This window comes from Hesperophylax consimilis, chromosome 26, assembly GCF_061612785.1.
Source record: "Hesperophylax consimilis isolate HC1 chromosome 26, BYU_Hcon_1.0, whole genome shotgun sequence".
Classification (NCBI taxonomy): domain Eukaryota; kingdom Metazoa; phylum Arthropoda; class Insecta; order Trichoptera; family Limnephilidae; genus Hesperophylax; species Hesperophylax consimilis.
In genome coordinates, this window is record NC_142861.1 from 17,948,788 (window position 1) to 17,972,660 (window position 23,873).

The 23,873-nt window shown below is 33.9% G+C and overlaps 1 protein-coding gene across 7 annotated transcripts in view; it reads right to left on the reverse strand.

Moving 5' to 3' along the window:
• mtd (TLD domain-containing protein mustard) overlaps positions 1–23,873 on the reverse strand; it is a 262,898-nt gene that overhangs the window by 96,721 nt on the left and 142,304 nt on the right. For all 7 annotated transcript variants that reach the window (XM_089647441.1, XM_089647436.1, XM_089647435.1 and 4 more), the window contains 2 exons: positions 16,935–17,032; positions 12,243–12,301 (listed from right to left, as the gene is read on the reverse strand). In XM_089647441.1, the coding sequence (XP_089503567.1) occupies positions 12,243–12,301; positions 16,935–17,032 (157 nt within the window). The remainder of the gene's footprint in view (positions 1–12,242; positions 12,302–16,934; positions 17,033–23,873) is intronic.

Below are 23,873 nucleotides of genomic sequence, written 5' to 3' on the forward strand. Positions count from 1 at the left end.
GGGTGAAGATTGCCCTGAAGAGAAACCAGAAGAATAAAAGAAGACTTAATTGCTAGCTGAAGTCTTAGTTATCGTAAGTCACTAGTTATATATCTTAGCTGTAAGTTATGATAAATTAAGTAGGTTAAATAAATGCAGTTATAAAGCGCCCTCGAGGTAATTTTCCCACAAAAACGGCGCTATATAAATAATCCAATAATTATTATTAAGATATATATTATGTATAGTGTATGTTCCCTTAATGTTGCAAAATACTTTTGCGACGTATATTATATACAGTATATGTTCCTTTAATGTTGCGAGACACTTTTAAGATGTATATTATATACAATGTATGTTCCCTTAATGTTGCAAGACACTTTTAAGATGTATATTATATACAATGTATGTTCCCTTAATGTTGCAAGACACTTTTAAGATGTATATTATATACAATGTATGTCCCCTTAATGTTGCAAGACACTTTTGATATATTTTTTAAAATGATTTATTTTCTGTGAACAGAGTGTAATATGAAGTATTTAAAAATTATTTAAATTCTTTTAAAAAAACAAATCACTCAATAAATTATAAAAATATTATTTTGCATAAATTTAACTATTCACTCATTTTTATATCACTATTTTAGCAATCACGAGGATGAAAATTAATACTGCCGTGTAAAAATTATAATTCCAAATTGTACCGTTGCGAATAAATTATGCAAAATGGGTAATACGTTTCTCGCTTTGTACAGGCAAAGAAACACTACAGCAACTGTTGCCCGTGTAAAGAAAAACTCAGGCAATGCCTGCTCAGTGTAAGACATTGTTGTTTGCGCAGCTTTATTTGCCGAGAACATTAGCGACAGTCGACCGGCGGTGATGTTAATATTATAATGCCTTATTAATTCCTGCCGAACACGTGTTACAAGGTAATGTAGCTAAAGGAGTGTCTATTATAGATAAGAAGTAACCAATAGATAAAAGTAATGCTCTATATTATCTGTAACTGAGGTAAGAACGATAGCGGCAATTCTTGAACATGTTTTAAATACATTATATTTGAATTTAGATTTTGTTTTTGTGAATAAATGAAAATCTTGAAAGTGGAATTTAACCCACTTACCGGCATCTGATTGAGCTGAAACTCAGTTCATTGTCGATGACAATGCATTCTATCAACTTTTTATGGCAAACACGTATACACATGCAGACATATATGCGTTTCTCTGAAATTGGATGACATTAAAGCAGTTAACCGTTTGGGTGCCAATCGTCGATTTTCTTCGATTCGTGTTTTAGCGAAGATTGCCGTTCGTCGATTTCCGTCGATTGCGTCAGTCGTGTTCTGATTCGCGCGTACGTCTGTATGTAAAATTCTCATTTTTTCCAAACGCCTGGACTTCGGGATCCTCCTACGCGTGATTCTAAACCAATATTCTTTAATAAAACACCGAAAAAATAATCAAAATCCTTGAAAATTCAAAGAATTTATGGGGTTTTAAAAAAATATATAGTTTCATAAAAAATTATGTTTTTTTGGTGGCATTTTACAAGCAACTGTATGAATTTTTTTGGCACTCAAACGGTTAATATATGAAATAAAAGTCGGTCCTACCCAATCGGGATTTGGCTCAATTCCCTGGGGAGGAAGGTTCAATCCTCAGTCAAACCAAAACATATGTATATATTTTTTTTTTATGTTTTAAAAGACATTTTAAAAGTTCACACCAGTTAAGAGTAATATATATATTTAAATACATACTATTAACAAAAATACATGTATTATTCTAAAAAAACCGTTTTTATGGGTGGATTTTTTAAAATGTAAGTACTGCACAAAGACCCTAAGCTGTTTCCAACTGTCTGGAGCCATTGAGACTATGGCATCCCCAACAAGGGTATGCTGTGAGGCTGAAGATGGTGGGCCAGGAGAAGGAGATGGAGAAGAAGAAAGTGGGAAAGTGTCTGGCTATTCAGTTGTCACTGAACACATCTAAAGCCATTTCAAGCAACGTTTTGATCCTGAATGGCGGTCATTAACCAGGGCGATACTGAGAGTAAGTATAAATTAATTGTGAAATAAAACTAATTAATCAAATATAATTTACTTCATCACCCGCGACCTCAGAATTTGTAGCCAATTGGAGAAATATACAATCAATTAATTAATAATTAATTACCTTATGAAAGTAAGAAGAAGCTAGTTGCAATTAAAATTCAAAAATAGCAAAGGAATTCATCGAAACATCGTTTTCATTTTGAATCTCAGAAAACAGACCAAACAAGTAAAACTTACCTTTTTAAGCTGTCGTACCCTTAAATTAAATATACCATTCCTAAGAGAAAGTCCAGTTATATTCAATTTTTCAATTAAGTTCTAAATCCTGTATCTAAATTTCGCCAATAAACAATTAGAAAATGTTGATTAAGTGTTAATCTCAAGTGACCTACCAGGTAAGTATTGTACTGTATATTTTCTCCATAAATAGTTAAGTACATAATAACATAGATCACTGTAGAAATGTATTATTAGTTTGTACAGCGCCCTTGAGGTGTTTTTGCACAAAAACGGCGCTATACAAGTCATCCAAGTATTATTATTATTATTAACCATATGTAAATATGATCCCTTTTCTTTTATTGCCGTCTTTTCTTTCTGTTATCATAAATATTCTTTATATTTCTTATTTTCATACACAACAGAACAAACATTAATGTAAGATAATTGTCCTTCCTGGATTGAGTTAATTCTAACTCATTGGATGGAATGCTGTGAATTGTTTCTGTAATTATTCATTTCTCTATATTCCTGATATAAATATCTATTAGCTTCTTTATGAAGATACATAATCACTCGAGCGATTGGTTGTATATGTACATTTACCATGTAATTTAATTAATCTCATTTCTTAGAATATTAGAGTGGACATATGCGAACTGCTTACTGCAGTTTAAAGCTAATGAATCCACCTAGATTTCGCAGTCCATCCTATATTATAAGTCACTCGAATGGATATAACATATACCAATGTTAAAAAACTGACAAATTCCACATTTTAGATTAAATATATTTATTAATTTTCGGGAAATCGACAGTTTACATTTAATCAGTTTGTACATAAGTATTATAGAAAAATAAAACCAATTATGGATTTCCTCCTTACGACGTAAATTAAATTTGTGAGAAAGGAATATGAAATAAAAAATTTACAAAACAAAACAAAAGATTGTATAAAACGAAAAATTTACAAAACAATACATTTATAGCCATGGAGAGGGGTTGTAGATATAAATCAAAGCATAATAAAGATATAAACAATAGAGACATAAACATTATTTACAAACTATCAGAGAAATATTCTTTTATGGACCTCTTGTTTTGGTAAGTTCGCAGCTGAAAATATCAACCTTGGATAATACGCTATTGTAATTATTGCATAGTCTGTTCAGACAAGAAAAAACTGTCAGCCGCCATATTGCTTCATTTGATTTGAATTGCCACAAATGTCTGCGCCATAAAACGTAGCAGGTGTTTCTAAACTAAAGTTTCTAAACTAGTTTCACTCTTTCAGAGCGCTTCTCCGTGACCACATGACTTACGCCAATCAAATAACACTGCCATGGTTGCCTGGATGTCCCCTCTGTCCCCTCTGATGGCCCTCTGGAGACGGGAGATCTTCAAATGTCCTCCATAAATGGCTGCTTGCACACATTTTTGTGTTTAACTTTGTTCACTGCTATTCTGCATCTTTTTGTGCAAATCTATGTATTCTTATTATTTGTTTGTTATTTCAACATAAGGAATGTATTGCATTGCACTACCCCTGCATACATTCTGGAATAAACTCTTAATACATTATATATTATAAACTACAGAACAACATTTAGAAAAGAATAAGTTTTGACTTATCGAAAATTATCTTTTTCCTAGTTAAGTCGGTAAAATATATAAATTTATTTAATTTTTTTTCAGGAGCAAAATCGTAGAAACGAAACATACTCATGTGACAAATGTCAACCGTGTACAATTTTGAGCGCTTGTTTGGTATGTTTCCCGACTATGCACCGGTGCCGAAAGGGTTAATGACGCTAGTTCCTCAGAGCATCTTCCGTTGAAATACCATTAGAACATGAACAGTATTCCCACCTCACGCCTGTGCTCTAAAGATTACAATCTGTTTGTTAAGTTCTAACAATACATTATATTTTGTATGGTAATCCTTTGATGGCTTCTAGTGCACATGACCAAGCCATCTAATTTAGGATTAATGCAATATCCTGATAAGAATCTCATTTCGGCAGCTTGGATTCTCAGACATACTCTCTCATTAAGCATCCAATTAACATCAACATGTCGAACGTAAGTAATAAGGGCTCATAGACGGCTGAAACTCTAAACGAGACAAGCAACTACTTAATATGCATAGACACTCACTGAGAGTTAGTGGTAAGCTCACGCTAGTAGGACTATTAACAGCACACTGCAACCTCAGGAGACATATGTTGTTGGAAAGCACCAACAGCTGTAGGAAAGGTGCCAATATCCCAAATGATGAGAAGAAGCCCCAGATACCCAGAAGAGCCATGTTGTATAAACAGTACACATCAACAAACACCCATTGATAATCCTGGTAAACTTTAATAAAAGCACTGGACAACTGTCAAAGGAACAAAGTGAAACAAGGAAGATGTCAGTGCTTACGAAAACTATGCAGACTGTCTCCGTTTCAACATCATAAGTGACTGCAGAGGACTCTTTCCAGATTCTCATTTCTGCGCACTGAACCCTCAATACACTTTGTTCTTAACCATTTAATTGTGACGTTTTTAAGTAAAAGTAAATGAGACACTGACTTAACACTGATAACTGCAAATAAAAATGTTTATTTCTGTCATCCTTATCTATGACTATTATCTTCGAACGGGAATGCATAGATAATAATTTCTGTTACGTATATCATTAAATAGATCATGATCAATCCAATCCGGATGCTTTATCTGTTGGAAAGAATGTATTTGATCTTTTCCGTAATAAGTTCCCCCCAAAAACATTAAAAAAAACAGCAATTAATTTGATATCACAAATTAGTCAGATAAATAATTTTGTTTATATATCACAGTTGGGATGTTTCACATTGTTAACCCAAGAGAGTCCCAAACTCATTATGATTAACCTTTGGAATGCCGAGCTCCATGTAAATACACACCTAATACCTAAGTCGCTTGCCGACGAAAAAATTTCAAGCCTGCGCCTTGAAATTTTTACTTGTTTGTTACAAAATTATTTTTTTGTAAATTGTACTGGCTTACCAGATAATGTGTTTACATGTATATTTATGAAAATAGTATCTCATAATCTACCGTAAGTATTTTTACCTGAATAGCTACTTGTATTCATGTTTTTTCCTCTCTTGTATTTGTATTTATAAAGAAATACAAATATATATAGTTTTATAAAGCTAAATAAGTATTTTTCACAACAAAGGTACACAATACACTACACGAACTGCGCCTTAAGTGGGCGCGTTAAGAATGAGGCAGTAGGAACGTTGTTATTATTTATGGCTACTCTTTACGAAACAAAAAGCAAGAACTCTTATCTCATTGGTTATTTTGTTGCCAATCGAATAAGATTTATTTTAGTAAGCTACGAACATTTTTTAAGATGCAAAATCCCATGAACAGAAATGTTTTGAATGTGACTATAACGGGTACAAATTTTTCATGGCCGATAGGCACTTCCGGCGCACAAAGAGTTAATAAATGTTACGCTACATAGTAAATGCATCGTAATAATGGGGAAAGTACTTTTCAATTCACAAGATAAGAATGCTTTTCAAGATATTATTCATTTAAGATGATACAGCAACTCTTGTGATGCATCAAGGCTAATCTTTTACTTGGAATTTAATGATTTTACTGTTTATTTAAGAAACCAGGTTGCAGCCTCCGTATATTGTAGGATTTATATCAGAAGATCAGATGCGGTTATTCAAAATTCACGAATTATGTTAAGTTATTATGTATCTCAAAAATAATAATTAATATAATAACAATAATTATGCTTAGAGTTCATTTTGCATTGATCAACCCTGAACAGGACACACGAGCGTGTTGTATGCGCAGGAACATTGAATGGACTCTTGTTTAGCAACTCTGGACATTGAATATTATTGTTAACTACTTTATACAGGAATAGTGCATCCTTATGATGCCTCCGTACACTCAGTGAATCAATTTTAAAGTATGAAGCTGCCTCTGCATAGTTATTATATCTTACAAATGACTTGTAACAAAGATATTTTAGGAATTTGTTTTGAATTGCTTCGATTTTGTTTATGTGGATTTTGTAAAATGGACACCAAACAACTGATGCAAACTCCAAATGACTTTGTACGTAGGCAAAGTAGAGTTGCTTAATGATATCGATGCTATTAAAATTTTTATAATAATATTATGCATATTCATTTAATTCCTACGTGCAATACGAACAGTATTTTAAGCAATGATTCATCGCAGATTGGCTGTTTGACAAACTGGGCTATATTTCATTCAAGCCGCAGCTGTTCACACAAAAAAAAAATGCTCATAATGCTGCCGTCACATTATTTTCCTTCTGAATTTCAGAAAAATACAGAAATTTCAGTTCAGTCTGAATGTCTAAGCAAGGACATATGAAAATTTCCATAGCAAATAGTTTAAAAAAATAAAGAACATCTGTTGAATTTGAATGTAAATCATTTGCTTATGCTAATGCAGAATTCGCTACGTTCAACAAATACATTGTAATTTGCATATTTAACTTAATGGCAAATAATATTAATTTACACATTCATCACTTCATCTTAATGGCAAAGAAATATCGTTTTTGAAAATAGAATTTTATTTAAAATTTATTTGAGTTGGTTTGTCAAATTTAATGTGTTCATTAGATTCTATTCAATTTGGTGTTTGTGAAAATTATCAGCTGTGTTTGATGTTGTATTTGGAATAAATTGAATTTGAACCAAATATACAGGTTATTCCCAATTTGAATACATCTTTTGGATAGAGAAATATTAAATTTCATGGAGCGAAACTAAACAACGCTCTACCAGATCAATCAAAAAAAAAAGAAAATAATATATTTAAAACTAAAGCAAAATCACGACTGAGAAAACTAAGTGATAATCAACTTGCTGACATTATGAAGACTCTATAAAGACAGCCGGCGACTAAATACAAGAATATTAAAAAAAAACTACAGGTCAAGAACAAGAAACCCTAGTGAGGAGGACTGTGAAAACAGTGACATGATTCTTATATTAAGGCGATGCACTACGTCGTGTAATATTTTAAATCGAGCCGCTATCAATAACACCCCTTACGTAGATGGCGATAAGGTTTAAATTCTCGCTTAACGCCATCTGCCTGTTTTGATTTATGCAAAAACAAAACATGGCCAAAAAGTGCCTTTAATTTTATTTTGTGGATGTTCAGGTATAAATATTTAATTTTTTTTCGATCATTTTATAAATAACTTAATTTGCCACATTATACAAAAAAATCATAACCGAAAATGGGTTCGTAAGTAGGAGATTATGAACTTTAAAGCAGTTTTCATAGGCCTTATACATTATTTTTTTCTGGGTTTATAAAAAGACTTATCTAAAAAATACTCGATTATTTCAAAGGCCAAGATGTATTCTACTCGCAGTATTTAATTAAAGAATCTGAAACATTTCCAGGTGACCAAATTTTCAAACCAAAAACACATGATTTTGCATTAATACGTAGTGCATCGCCTTACTTACATGACATACAAACTTTGCTATGGAAACTAATAAAAATGTTATTTTTTTTAATTAAAAATTACCTATTTATATGTAGGTTACTTATTACATGGGACAATTAATTTAAATATTTACCTATTTATAAGTAGGTACCTTATTAGGTGAGACAATCAACGGCCCACGATAAAATACCCGGAGTACACCCCTGGACTTGAAGAACTCATTGCAGTATTTACTATTTATAAATAGGTTAACCATCAACACTGTCATGTTCCTTATCATGAGAGACAATCGCCAGTGAATCTTCACAGAATTGTATTTGTCGAGTCCCGCATGCAAAGCATAATATTTACTACGCCGAGCATTGCCAACACCAATATCTGGCAAAGTAAAATAATAATTATTACTATTGAACAAGAATAACATCTTGAAAGACATCTTTTATAAATTCATTTCACAATGGTGCCAATTTCTAAGAAACACAATGCACTGACATAAAAATACCAGTGTTTTATTTTAATAGTGCATGAAGCGACAAAAAAGAAGTTTTATTTTAATATTGTAAAAATAGAATATACAATGACAGTCTTTGTAGCCATCTCTCGATCTATCATAGATCTAACCAGGGCACAAAATTGTAAAAAATTATAATCGCGAATCATTTTTCGTAAATAAGCGCAGACATTAACATAAATTCTGTTTACTATTGCCATCTGTTAAAACAAAGTTAAAACCTGTTGTATTTATCAACGCCATCTACTGCTCATTTAAATAATTACATTTTTTTTATAAGGCAATTCACCCTAAAAAGAGTGCTTTGTGAAATTACATTCTAATAATGCTCATTTATTATTTTTGGTGTCCAAATACTATTTAACCCTCGGCTGCCGGCAAGAATTTTCAATAAATAAAAATACATTTTTCTTAAGGCCAACATGAAGACAATACCATACTTGATAAAGTGACATTTTAATTTTGGTGTCTAACATACCTAGTAGAAGTAAAAATGAATTTATAAGGTCGACACTGCAATTGTAGTGCGTGGGCACAATTCTTCAACTCTGCAAATAACCCTTCAGGTTTTTAAATATTTTTACTAACAAGTCCCGACAACATGGTGAATTTTTTTAGAATTTCAGAATACTCCCGGGGTTTTTTTTTTTTTTTTTTCTCCAACACAGGAGGCCACGAAGAAAATAATTTCCCTCAGGGCCTATGTCATCTTTGGGGATGCTGTGTGGAGGGTCTTTTTGTGGAGAGGAAGGAGTGAACATGGGTCTTGAAGAGTCCCATGTTGTAGGAGGGAGGAAACACAGAGGCCGGCAGTTCGTTCCACAGCCGAGCTGTTGAACTTAAGAACGAATCGTAGAAGCGACCCGTTCTCATGTGACAAATGTCAACCGTGTACAAATGTTGGGCGCGCGTTTGGCGTGTATCCCGACTACGCACCAGTGCCGAAGGGATCAATGACGCTAGTTCCTCAGAGCATCTTCCATTGTAATACCGATAGAACAAGGACAGCATACCTACCTGACGCCAGTGGCGGCTCGTGACTTTTGGGTGTACTAGAGTGCTAATATTATAAAAAATGGCATTTCTGATGTTGTTATAGCTGAAAACGATTTTTTATTTTTTTTTTTGAAAATCGATTTTTTGTATGAAGATTTTCAGGAAATTTCAGTATAGCCGTGCGCCGCACGGAATTCCTGAAAATCTTCATACAAAAAATCAATTTTTCGAAAAAAAAAAAAAAAATCGTTTTCAGCTACAACAACATCAATAAAGCCATTTTTTGTAATATTAACACTCTAGTGACCCAAAAGTCACGAGCCGCCACTGCCTGACGCCTGTGCTCTAAAGATTGCAGTGGTATCTAAAATGTGCTGAAATTACTTATTTTTGAATTTGTCATTAAAAAAAATACTGTTTTAGAAACTAGATAAAATTGTCTCAAAAAATTTACATTAGAAAAAAACATTGATCTTTCTAAAAAATAAATCTTTAATATCAAACATGAAAATGTTAACAAAAAACTTACCAGGACATTTTGACTCGGAACGTCAATAATTTTGAAAGAATTCAATATTTATAAAACATATTACTTTTGTGTGGGTAATTAGTAATAAAACTGTCACTTCAATTTTTATGCTGTTTATACAAAAAAAAATATAAATGATTTTTTAACTTTTAACTGTCAATAAAAAAATGATGCCAATTCGTAATCTTTGAAATTTTTTTTAAATACTATCCATGTAATAATGTATACATATTTGAAACAAACTGTGAAGTATAATTATTTATCTATCAAATGATGAACATATCACATATCTACGCATTATAGAAAAAAAGATAAAAATACTTTTATAATGTATTGACGCCCCGGTCTGATCTGTCCTTCAGAGGGTATAATGGAATATGATGTTTGTGGCTAGTAATGTCCTTCCGAGGCCTGCAGGGTTAAATAAAATGATAACTAGGTATTCTCCTGTAAAATACCAAATTAGCAGATTGTTTAACCTTATCTACACAGTTTTCACATAATATGTGATCCATCGGCGGCCATCCCCGTATTCAGATGTCGCATATTGTTTATCTAGAGCAAAACTGTGAAAAAACAAACAGTTAAATCAAGGACAGTTTTTTCTGATTTAAATTTGATCTGAGTGTGGATAGAGTTAGAGGTGACAAGGAATTCAAGATTTTTTCTTTTAATGTGTCCTTTTACATGTTTTTCTCAGTATTTAATTTTTAATAAGTGGCATTTATGACTGTTATATAATCACGGAAACCATTCATTCTTCACTTTAACACAATCCTAACCGTTGTGGCGTTTGGAATAGTGTTGCACGCGCAATATTATTAGCTTTAGTATGTACATCTTCATCAGTAACTTTTAAATGAAATTTACAAAATAAAATAAACTTTTGAATGTAAAACTGTGCTATGTGAGTAGCATAATTTTTATATAAAAATTTTGACTATGAATATATTTTTTCTATGGGGAAAGATTAATACATCATACTAAACCAAAATCTAATTTTTTTTTACTAAAAATGGCGCTTAGTACAGTTTTACAATAAATGGACGACATATGATACATTAAGTTTTACCAAAATATATAAATTGGGTTAAAACGTCCTTCGTGGTGGGATTCATAGAATAAAGAAGATCAAAAGCCTTCCATATAGATTTGAATGGAAACCAATGTCGCTACCAAGTGTACCTTTCGGCTCCAGCCCATTTAGCATACGCTCTGCCTCTCTTACACTTGCCTGACATCATTTATTATATCGCCATCCCGTTTTGAATTTCGTAATGACGGTGAAACCCAGTTAGTTAATCGTCAGACTTTTGTATCACAAAACACACCCACATGACATTTCTTGTTCCACTTTATATTCTAGGGCAGTATTGAAAAGGTTAAAACTACTGGCGCCATCTGTGTGTGTACGATTCAACTATAATATGCAGATTTGATACACAGATATTTGTGTTGAATCGGTAGATTTCCCCCACCCCTTCTCTTCCATTGGACGATACGAGAGAAATAACACTTGTTTAAATTCTACATACAATCATGTTTTTGACTTACTTTGCTTAATAATATTTATAAATATATTGTTACCAGATACGATACATATGTTTTAAGTTTATAATTTAAAAAAAAAAAAAAAAATATTTTTGTATTATTTCTGAAACTGCTAAAACTCTCGAACAATGAGCTATGGTGTCATGAAATTTACAACGTTTTTTTATCTTCAATTTTTAAATCAACTGTTAAAAATAAGACAAGACAAGATACCATATTTTTCAACACAACATATCATGATGTGAGGTAAACATAGGCCCAGTTGTTCGATCACATGTGACAAAGTCATAAATGGCAGTCATTATGTTTTTTGACATTTGAAAGGTCCCCGCTAAACGCTGATTCTAGGTGCATTTCAGCTTTCTATCAACTAGAAATAGGCTGACAAGCTTAGCAATATGATAGTTGTCCTATTCTGCTGATCACAAGTTGTTCAAAAGCTGAAAAATACTAAGGATGGGTTGGTTCTGGGCAAGTCCTATTCAAGTTCTGTTATTATATCATTCATTATAGGCTAGTTGCTTGACAGAACTGAAATGATAACAGAATTTGAAAGAATCTTTAACAGAACTTGAAAATTAACTTTGAAATTTGAGAAATTGTTCAAATTCTCTGAATTAGCATTTAACGTGGACCTTTCAACCGTGAAAAAAAACAACATAGCACTGAATGCCATTGTATTGCCATGGCATTTGATGACAATGTTATATTTGAATTTCTGTGAAATACTATTTCATTAACGATATACGAAAGAGAAAAAGCTCTCTCTCGGTAAGCTATGGCATCATGAAATTTGCATTTGTTTATCTTTTTTCTGGTTGAATGTACTATTTTTTTTCGACCATATGAGCTTTTAACTCTCTGTTCCCTAGTCATGTTATTATAGTTGGTACTCACGCTGTATGTGGTTGTCTTTATGGGTGGGACCGGAATCCTCTTGACTGCTTCTTCTTCATCTGAAATTAAATAGTGAACGTAAATAAATTATTTCAAATTAATAAAAATGTATAGGTACTGCCCTGTGCAAAAGACGAGCGTAGAATCTAAACAAGAAAAAGTACACTAAAATATGAAGATAATGTTGATAGATGATCCCTTAAAATAACGAAGTTCCATCTAAAACTTTCCAGATTGGAAGATACTCTCAGTATCACCCTGGTGAAAGACCACCATTCACAAATTGCTTTAGTTATGTTTCGTAACCAGAACTGAATAGCCAAGTACTTCGCCACCTTCCTTTTCCTCATCTGTTTCTCCCCCTACTACCTACATCCTAACAACATACTAAAGTAATGGGATCAATTGGGGGTTGGCAGCAGTTGGGACTTTAATATGGTATTCACATAAAGTAAAAAAGGGCTAGTTGGTCAGATTGACGGTTGGCAGCAGTTGGGACTTTGGTATGGTATTCACATAAAGTAAAAAAGGGCTAGTTGGTCAGATTGACGGTTGGCAGCAGTTGGGACTTTGGTATGGTATTCACATAAAGTAAAAAAGGGCTAGTTGGTCAGATTGACGGTTGGCAGAAGTTGGGACTTTGGTATGGTATTCACATAAAGTAAAAAAGGGCTAGTTGGTCAGATTGACGGTTGGCAGCAGTTGGGACTTTGGTATGGTATTCACATAAAGTAAAAAAGGGCTAGTTGGTCAGATTGACGGTCGGCAGCAGTTGGGACATTGGTATGGTATTCACATAAAGTAAATAAGGGCTAGTTGGTCAGATTGACGGTTGGCAGCAGTTGGGACTTTAGTATGGTATTCACATGAAGTAAAAAATGGCTGGTTACAGATTGACACATTTACAGTTGGTGGTATCACCAGAATAGTTTTTTGGTTATAAAAAATTGGTGAATTATAAAATAGTTTGTTAGTTAATTTCTCCTTTGGACGCCTGCAAAGTTTTAACTGATTCGAAATATGGACTCCATATTTGGAATGCATATTCCAGGAGAGGTCACACATATGTTTTGTTTATTTTTAACCAAACACCAGACTTGATGCAATATGCGCGACTTCTTCTGGAATATGCTTTCCAAATATGGAGTCCATATTTTGCCAAGTATATAGATCTAATAGAGAGAATACAGAGAGGGGACAAGGCGCTGCAAACCTTTGTCCCGTCTCTGTACAGAAACGGGACGAGGCGAGAAAAATACCAAGACCTGCAATATGAAGATAGACTCAAGGAACTAAGATTACCAACGTTAAAAGAAAGAAGAGAAAGCGCTGATTCGATTGAGACTTTCTAAATTTTATATGGACATTATAGTTGCCCTGGCATCAAAGAAATCTTCTCCACCAGCAAAAATATAAATCCCCGTGGAAACAATTTTTATTTTAACAAAACACGTTTTGCATCCAATCCTAGGAAACACTTCCTTGCAAATAGTGCAGGGGAACAAAATTCCATCTCTTCTGAGTACTCATATTAGGAGTACTTAGCAAAATGTCAGAGGCTTTAGGGGTTAAGTTTGAGGACACAATTAATTAATTCATTCCTTAACAGTTGCACTTATCACAAACAAATCATGTTAACCTTTAATAAAGTGTATTTTATCTTCTAGATAGAGATAGACATCATCTTTGATAAACCTTGTAAACATCCTTATGTAATATTTATTAAATGATATTACTTAATTGCCAATTGTGTTATTAGATACAAGTGGTATGATAAATTAAATTTAAAATAAGACACTTGTGATACCAATTATACCACTTATAGATAGACATCTTCTTTAATGAACCTTGTAAACATCCTTGTGTAATATTTACTAAACATTTTGACGAGCTAGAGGCAAACAGAGATGTGCAAAATGGGTACCCAAAACCATTTGAAATGCAAAATGGAAATGGGTCAAAACTTTTCCATTTGAAAATGCAAAATGGTTTTTAGAAAAGCATTTCAAATGCAAAATACCTATTTTCAAAATGCATTGAAAATGCAAAATGGTTTCTCAGGTCAAACAATTAAAATAATTATAGAATTTTTAAACAATTTTGTCATTTAATAATGGACATCAAGCTAGAACAAACATATTACATGATGGTAAATCCAAAAACACCACGACTACAGATTATGAAACCACAAAAAAATTGCGCGGGACTAATGTTGCCAACGTAAAAACATAGAAACTGCTATCTAACATTTAATATTACAGCGTCGGCCATGTTCTGTATTTGAATCAGTATTTTTTGTAATGGTATCACTCAATTGCCAGGGCTCCTACCAGGGAGCAACTTGACAAATGTAAATTATCTCTCATAGCGAGGTTGAGGACCGACTTATATTTGGGGCTTATGAAAAAAATATGAGTGGAGAAAGTAGGAAGAATGTTGCAAAAAAGCATTTAAAATGGGAAATGCATTGAGAAAAGCATTTAAAATGCAAAATGCAAAATGGTTTTTAGAAAAGCATTTAAAATGCAAAATGGAAAATACCCATTTTGCATTTCCATTTGAAATGGATTTATTTGAAATAAAGCACATCTCTGGAATCAAACCATGTGACTATATGTTTGGCACCAGGAGGGTTCGAGCATGTTTTGAATAAACTATGCCATCAGTCGTACATTGACCACCGAAGAGCGAACATTGAAATAACCAAGCGCAGAAAAGTAAAGTTCGCTAAAGTAAGGCAAATGTCTGAGTGTTGGTTCTTAAATTAACCGCCTGACAGAGCGACGCTAAAATTGATTGAGGTGGGTAAATTACAACATACAATATAAAAATAGTGTAACAAAATATTAAATTTTGGCAATAAGCCCAAACTTTTGTTTACCCGATTTGCAATATGCAGTTAAGTTTTCTTACCAGGCCAGCATTTTACGTGTCATTGTAAAAAGGACTAGTAATTCGTAAGCAGATTTTATTTTGGAAGACCGCATGGTGATAGAATATTTATATTTATTTATTTATACAATTCAATTTGCCTATATACTGTCAGATCAATTTATTGACAAATCACTGAAAAAAAAAATTGTGTAACCAATATTTGTAATATTTTAGATAATACAGGGTTTTCTAATAACAGGTGTTATTTTGAATAGCCCGCTATTTCGGTAGATGTTACTTTTGAAGCTGTCATTTTTTGACATTTGACAAGTAGAAACTACGCCATTAATAAAAATGGAACGATACACGCTTCAACAACGCATTGAAATTATTAAAATTCACTTGAGTGAATCAAATGCAAATCATCTTGAGTGATGAGGCCCATTTCCACCTCGGTGGCTTCGTCAACAAGCAAAATTGTCGCATCTGGGGCTCGGAAAACCCAAGAATTATTGTTGAAAAGCCTCTCTATCTTCAACGTGTGACTGTTTGGTGCGGTTTATGGTCCGGCGGAGTCATTGGACCTTACTTTTTCGAAAATGAGGCTCGAGCAACAGTTATGGTGAATGGATTGCGCTATCGAGAGATGATTAATGATTTTTTATGGCCGGAATTGGATGGTATTGATCTGGACAACGTTTACTTTCAACAAGACGGCGCTACTTGCCACACAAGCAACGAAACCATTGATCTTTTACGATTGAATATCAAAATAACACCTCTTATTGAAAAACCCTGTCTTTACTGGAAATTTTGTGTAACCAATATTTGTAATATTTTAGATAATATTTACTGGAAAAATTGTGTGACAAAGATATACCTACTATTTTGTACATACACCTTTATTATTTATAAGTATTAAGTACCCGCCGTTTGACGACTTTTCTCTACTTTCTATAAATATGATATAGATGTATTATACATATAAACCTTCTGGAAGAAATTCTCTAAATGATAATGAAAACCCTATCAAAATCCTTTGCGTAGTTTATGAGAACTAAGGGCACAAACAGAGAGAGGCGGCTAGCGACTTTAGTACTAGCTGTACCCAGCAACGCATTGCTGTGGCTCAGTCTGTCTGTGCAGATAGAGAAATAATAACGCATGTTGCTTTTACGTCCAACAGATGGCGCTGTTTTTACCTGTCACTGTTGACATCTATATAATATAGGTATGTAGCGATGCTACGAGGTTTATCTAGAACACTCCAGACGCAATGCGAAACGTTCCTACATTACTACCGACGGCCTACTGAGTTTTTATAAAAAAAATCATGTTATTACCTGTCGCAGGTGACATCCAGGTAATAAAGGTATTTAAAACACACGCGTATTCGAATTCAACGCTATGTCAAAATTTCAAAGCAAAGATAGATATAGCAAAAACTCAAATAAATCCGCCTGATAGCGCTGTTTAATAAAAACATGTATTAACCTGTCACAGGTGACATCTATATAGTATATAGTACGTTATGTCAAAATTTCAAATCAATGGATGAAGAACTTTTGGAGATTTAAGATTTTGAACAAAACATTTACATTATATTTATATTTAGATAACAGAGATAGAGACTACTAGTTCCCCAGTTAGACCCGAGAATATTTCTCTACTAACTGGGTAATGAAACCGGTAAATAAGAATACTATGTAACATATTCGTAACGTGTAGGTATCAAGGAGTATAGGAGCCTTGTCCACCAGAGAATCTGGGCAGGGGTTCACAATCGACCAGTTTATTATTGAAATCTCTTTAACTCACCTTTCTGAACGGAGTCGAATCTCCCCTCGACCTTGGAGCGAAGGGAGTCCAGGTCAAATGGAGCCGCGAAGCCATGGTCCACCGATCTGCTTTTAGACCTAGAAGCAGAGAAACATACGTGAGCGTTGGAGAAAGAAAGAACGACACAAAAACATGGATAGATACATTTTTAAGTTTTCGGAATACAAGAAAAAAAAACTTGGTAAAACTTTACATGGGTTTCAATTTCGTTAATATTTCAATCAAGAGATTTCAAACAGATGAAAATTACACTTTTTAAGGGTCAGCACCTAAACATACACCTTTGTAAATTTTTAATACAAGCAATATTACAATAATGATTTTCTGTATTTTCTAAACGGGTACCTAGTTAAAAAAATGTCTAGCCTAAGGATTCCAGTAAACTAAAACTGTATTTTCTTTAAATTCTACATGGAATACATATAAGAGTTTAAACAGCACCTTTTACAGAGATTTTAGTAACATCGTAAATAACAGAGGCGCGCCTCATTCTTAAAACGCAAAAATGATTAACAAAAAAAAAACGTATCAGTTTAATAACAATGAGGAACAACTATTTAACAATCTTTTTAAAATTAAATCCAAACTAGAAACCAAAAAAACAATTTAATAAAATACTTAGGTTCTTAGTTTGGGTTCAATTAAAAAAAATAATCAAATAACTAACCCTATTTTGGTGTTTTTATTTTATTTATATTTTTTTGCGTATTGGATGAGGCGCGCCTCCGCGGGTACCTTTTTCACGGAATTAAAAAATCACAGATTAAGAATTTTATTTATTGGAAGCGGACATTTATTTTCGTAATCATCCGCTAAGAAAATATGATTATAATATTTGCTTGTATTAGCAATTTACAAAGTGACGTTTAATATAATTTTGAAGGCTTGACCTTTAATCTATCATTTTTTTAAACAATACAAACAAAAAATGGTACCATAATAAGAATTGGTAACAATTGGAAAAATATTTGTTTTGGGACACTTGAAGTTTTTGTTTGCGCAACGCGTTTTGGACATTCAATACGTTTTTTTTATTATTTTCCTCAATAAACACTCCACAAATTATGGATACCATTCACCAATATCCATAATGGCAAAACTTGTCAACTCAGGTCAGGACCTTGAATATTTTGGTGTAAACTTTAATGATTTTTATATTGATGTTGTAGAAGTTATGAACTCTATCAAAACCTTGTTCCTGTGTTGAATTGCCATTATCTTTATTGTTTATGTACCCTATTTTTGTCATAGCAATATTTTTTCAATTGTCCTGAATTTTAACATTTCTCATGGTATTATCTTCGTGTAAAATAAGAGTATAATGTGTTGTAATTGGACATGGTCCGTTAGTAAATAAATAAATAAATACATTTGTTGAAACATTCTACAGATAGTCTGAAAATTAAAAACATTATAATATTATTTATTAGCAAGTCCTAGGTACATAAAAAGTCAACAGTATTTATATGTTTTAATGTGTCCGCTGTCAAGTGTTTCATTGGCTGGAGCCAGTGGTTTATTTCAACCCCAATGATGTGTGGTGGGAGGAATTTGTGAAGGGGTGGAAAAATGAGAAAATAGGAAAGTTAAAGCTAACATTTGGGTCAGATTCCCGGGAGGAGGGAAAACCATTTTTCTTCAATAATGTTTTGTTTATAAGCTATAATTACTACTAGGGCAGACCCGTAAAAAATCAATAAATGTACTATTAGTAAATAGATGTCCGACTTTACTTGTCAAGATTAACCCTAAGAAATGCGCATTTCAAATATAGAATTAAAGAAAAAAATTATATTACACGTAGGTACTTAAACTCTTGTCTGAATTCTTGACAAGATCAGTTCCAATTGAAAATTACACTGAAATTCAAAATAAAACCGAGTTGATTGAACCAGAATTACAATCACTCAGAGAAGATTCTCAATCGAAATTAGTATTTTTTAGATAATTTATCATCCGTATCCGCCTACCTACTAAGTGCCTACAAAAACGGCGCTATACAAATTATCTAAATGTTACCTGTAAGTCCGTAAGAGAAGTGGGATGATGGGAAAAGCTAAGGGGGGAGAGAGGGATAAATTATGAAGAACGGGGCAAACTCAGTTGCGGGAAGTAATCAATCACCCGGCCGGGAGAGCGGGGCAGAACGGTACAGTTTAGTGACGCGCGGGGCGAGTTTGCCAACAAACTAGGGAGGCGATTAACATTATGTTATATTATTAATGTTTTACTGTGATTTGAGAAGTGTTGGGCAAAATTTACGAGGGATATATAATATATTATAACAATAAAAAGAATGAAAAAACTAATAACTACTGCGAAACCTGACCTGGTCTGACCCGACCCGACCCGACCCGACCCGACCCGACCCGACCCGACCCGACCCGACCCGACGTACCCGACGCGACGCGACGCGACCCGACCCGACCCGACCCGACGCGACCCGACCCGACCCGACCCGACCCAACCCAACCCAACCCAACCTAACCTAACCTAACCTAACCTAACCTAACCTAACCTAACCTAACCTAACCTAACCTAACCTAACCTAACCTAACCTAACCTAACCTAACCTAACCTAACCTAACCTAACCTAACCTAACCTAACCTAACCTAACCTAACCTAACCTAACCTAACCTAACCTAACCTAACCTAACCTAACCTAATCTAACCTAACCACCGTTAGAAACAAAGAAATTCATACAACAATCATACAATTTCCATTGAGAGAATTCAACGAAAGTTTCCGAGAACAATTAATTTTAAATTATGAATACCTATTGATTTTCTATTAAAAACAATGCGACTCTTTTCGTTAAAAGATAGATGAATATTTAAAATTTTTATTTAAAATCAACAATAACCGGTTTGACTCCCCTGAATTAGTTTCGTTGATAAATTACCATGTACCTAGCAGACCAACCGACCCATTTCACCTTATTATTGCCACAATTCTGCCACTAATGCAGAACAAAATTCTATAATATTTCTCTTGCATAGATTAGGTAATAAATACTCTGAAATTGATCACTAATGTCCGTTATCACATAAAAGATGCATAATTTATTTTCTGTCCGCAAGTATCAATAGATAAGTAACTATGCATACATAATCGTTACCTTGATAATTGATAATCATTTATGTTATTTATGTTTGGCATAGTTGGCAAATAATTCTATAAAAGTAATTATTAACGATACATTTTTTTAACCTTTTGTACTTGTTTTTTTAAATTTATTCTTTATAATTAACTTAACTTAATATTTAACCTTACACTTTATACCGTAAATTATAATTTATACCTAGAATTATATTTAACCTTTACACTTTAAACCGTATATTATACTTTAAACTTTATGCTGTTTTTAACATTTATATTTATATGTATGCTCATGGCACAGATTTTGCCGTTTGTAGTTAAATAAATAAATAAATTCTCGAATGATAGTAACTCTATCAAAATCCGTTGCGTAGTTTAGAAGAACTAAGCACACAAACAGACAGACGCGAAGAGCGACATTATTTTATATTATTTAGAGATTAAGACGATAAGATTTTTATTGTTAAGATTATTTTCACTTACATTTTACGGAAGAATTTACGTGGTTTCATTAGCTCACTATAAAAATGATAATTCTGTAAAATAATAATAATGTTCGTATCATTATGGAGAGAGGTTACAAATGGCGGTTAGTTGTACCGGGTAAGTTCCGGTGACAAAAAAGCAAACTGTGTTTAGATTGATTACCGTCTTCACTACAGCCTGGTAAGGCGGTCACCATTATGATGATAAACTTGGAGTAGTTTGCTACCAATAATGAAGTTAGTTGGTGAGTAATGTAATGAGCCTTATGATATTGATACGGTCAAAATAACGCCGCGCGCCGCTACAATGGCGTTAGTCAAACGCCAAGTGATGGTATGCCCAAAATTAAAATTTCCCTAAATTTTAAGCCGAAATATCCCAAAATTTCAGAATGGATAAAAATGGGGTAGAATTTCAAATAAGAATAATTCCCCACAACATTTTTAAATCTTTGGTGAGGGGGTGTGGCTAGAGAATTTCGAGAGGAATAATTCCCCACAATATTTACATAAGGAATATCTAAGAATGATTGCCCACATTATTTTTTAAATCCATGTGGAAGGGGTGTGGCTAGGGAATTTTAAGAGGAATAATTCCCTACAATACATTCAAAGGGAATTTCTAAGAATGATTCCCCACAATATTTTTCAAATCCACGGTTAGGGGTGTGGAAAGAGAATTTCGAGAGGAATAATTTCCCAGAATATTTACTATGGGTATTTCTAAGAATGATTCCCCATAACATTTTTAAATCCATGGTGAGGGGGTGTGCCTAGAGAATTTCGAGAGGAATAATTCCCCACAATATTTACATAAGGAATATCTAAGAATGATTGCCCACAATATTTTTTAAATCCACGGGGAAGGGGTGTGGCTAGGGAATTTCAAGAGGAATAATTCCTTACAATACATTCAAAGGGAATTTCGAAGAATGATTCCCAACAGTATTTACAAATCTGTGGGGAGAGGTTGTGGCTAGAGAATTTCGAGAGGAATAATTCTCCACAATATATTCGTATCCTCTGATACGTTTCCGACAAAAATTTCCTCAATAATTTTGAATATATCGAAATATAAACAGAATATAAAGAATTTCCCTAGATTAGAGTGCTTTCTCCATTTTCCCTAAACATATATATTTCTCCCCAACATCTAAGGAAATTTCTCTAGACATCACAGCACTGGCGTTAGAGTAAGTAGCTAAGACGAAGCAATGCGAAGTAGGTAACGAAAAATCACGTGCTCTTCGTTTTGCAAGTACATATTCATGATTCATACCAACATTCAACATTTCACATTACTATAATTGTGATCGAATATAGATTTTAAAGAAAACTGATGTCGTCAATTAACAACCTTTCGACTCCTAGGCCTTAAACTAGCCAATGAAATTGATTGATACATGGTTTAAGAGCTCAAGAAAGATTTCGATAATCAAAAAGTGTTTGATCAATTTCACAAGAAGTAAGGAAACAATGAGCTAAACTCGGACACAGAGAGGCGCCCAGAACGAAATATGGGAAGGCTGACAGAGATATTGAAAGAAGGGTAAATGCAGGTAACTCCGTTAATGGAGGACTGAACGCGGTTGGCGCTAGCAAAAAGTTGTCTAAAGAAGCGAAGTGAGCAGTCCACAACGAGTGCTGGTACCTTCCCTGATGTATGTGAGACATGGAACTGGCAGAGGAAGGATGAAAGTAGACGGAATTAATGTAGAAATGAGATCCTGAAGAGTATGTGCTGTAAAACCATATATGATCGTGTGAGAATTGTGGAAATCTTTGCAAATAATGCAAGGCTGATGTAAGCGTAATGAGTACGGTTGAGAAATGGACGCTTAGATGGTTTGGACGTGTATGGCGAATGAACGAAGAAAGAAGTGTAAGGAGTGGGGGGACGTCAGAGGAAGACATGGCACGATCAAGTGAATCAGATACTTGAGTCGGCCCATATCAAGAGTCAGAATAATAGAATAGTATGTATGAGACAATGTATGAATGTCAAAGAGGCAAGGAGTGTTTGGCGGTCCGTCCTCTCTGCCTACCCCTTCGGTTAACGGCGTGACGGTTAGTTAGTTTCCAAGTTCCAAGAAGATAGGTGGAAACTTGAGTGGCAAAGAAATGCCCATCTCATACAGGACCCCACCGAGAGACAGCCTGGGTTCTCATTGCCTCGCAAAACCTGGTCCACCAGATCCCATAGCCGCTGTGCCCACATGATGCACAGATGGGACCTTAAAGAGTCGGCGATGTGTGAATGTCGTGCGGTGCAGACCACCGAACATGTGGTCAACGAATGCCCGCTCCATTCATTCCCCGGCGGGATTAATTAGGTCCACATGGCGATGCCTGAGGCCCTAGACTGGCTCGCAGACCTAGATGTCCCCCTCTGACCCCCCCACCATACGAAAGAAGAAGAAGTTCCTAATAACTCACTAATTTAAAAACTTTTAATTTTTTGGTTTACTATTATTGCTCACAATTTGTCTGCCCGGAAAGTATGCCCGCTTGTCTAGCCGCCGCTCTCTGCCCTTGCACCAACTATATGAACACAGTCAATAAATAAAACGGTGTTTATTCGATTCCGATCATAGAGTCACTCAATCAAAGTGAAATAAAGACATTAGAATCAATTGAGAACTCCGGTACGCATTTCGATCCGTCAAATAATAATGATAATCATAATAATGGACACAAAAACATGAAACCCGTCCTCTGCAGTGAGTGGGATTTATTTGTCCTTAATTAATATTACTCGCTTCATTTGGTTCAATTTCAAATTTCACTGTGTTGATTGGCCAATTAACTATTTTGGGAATTCACCGATCGCGTTCCGTCATTTATATCTGGAAGAGTTCAAAGTTCCACACAAGAGAAACGTATTTCGAAATAATTTAATATTTTAAAATTATTTCGAAATCGGAAAGTGGCCCGGCATTTTATGAATGGTTATACAATACGTCCCCGTCAAACCTGTTAACACCCAGTTACGCCCTTAACCGCACAAATTTACAGAAAATACAGTTAAATTAAATAATTATTTAGATTATCAAAATAAACTGTGAAACTCACACATCGACGGCTTAATTCGTAGAATGCGTAACTTCCAATACTCAAGCCAAAATATTACGTATATTCTTAGTATGTAATATTATCACCGCAAATATAGGTAATAGGCTTAAAAATCTCTTGACAAACGGAGTCTAGAAATTGCAAATTTAGCGAAAAAGTAGTTTTTATTAATTTGTGAATAATTTTATAACAAAGAAAAAAAATAATCAAGAGAAACTGTCACAAATAATTTTAGCCACAATAGAGTATTGTTTAAAAGT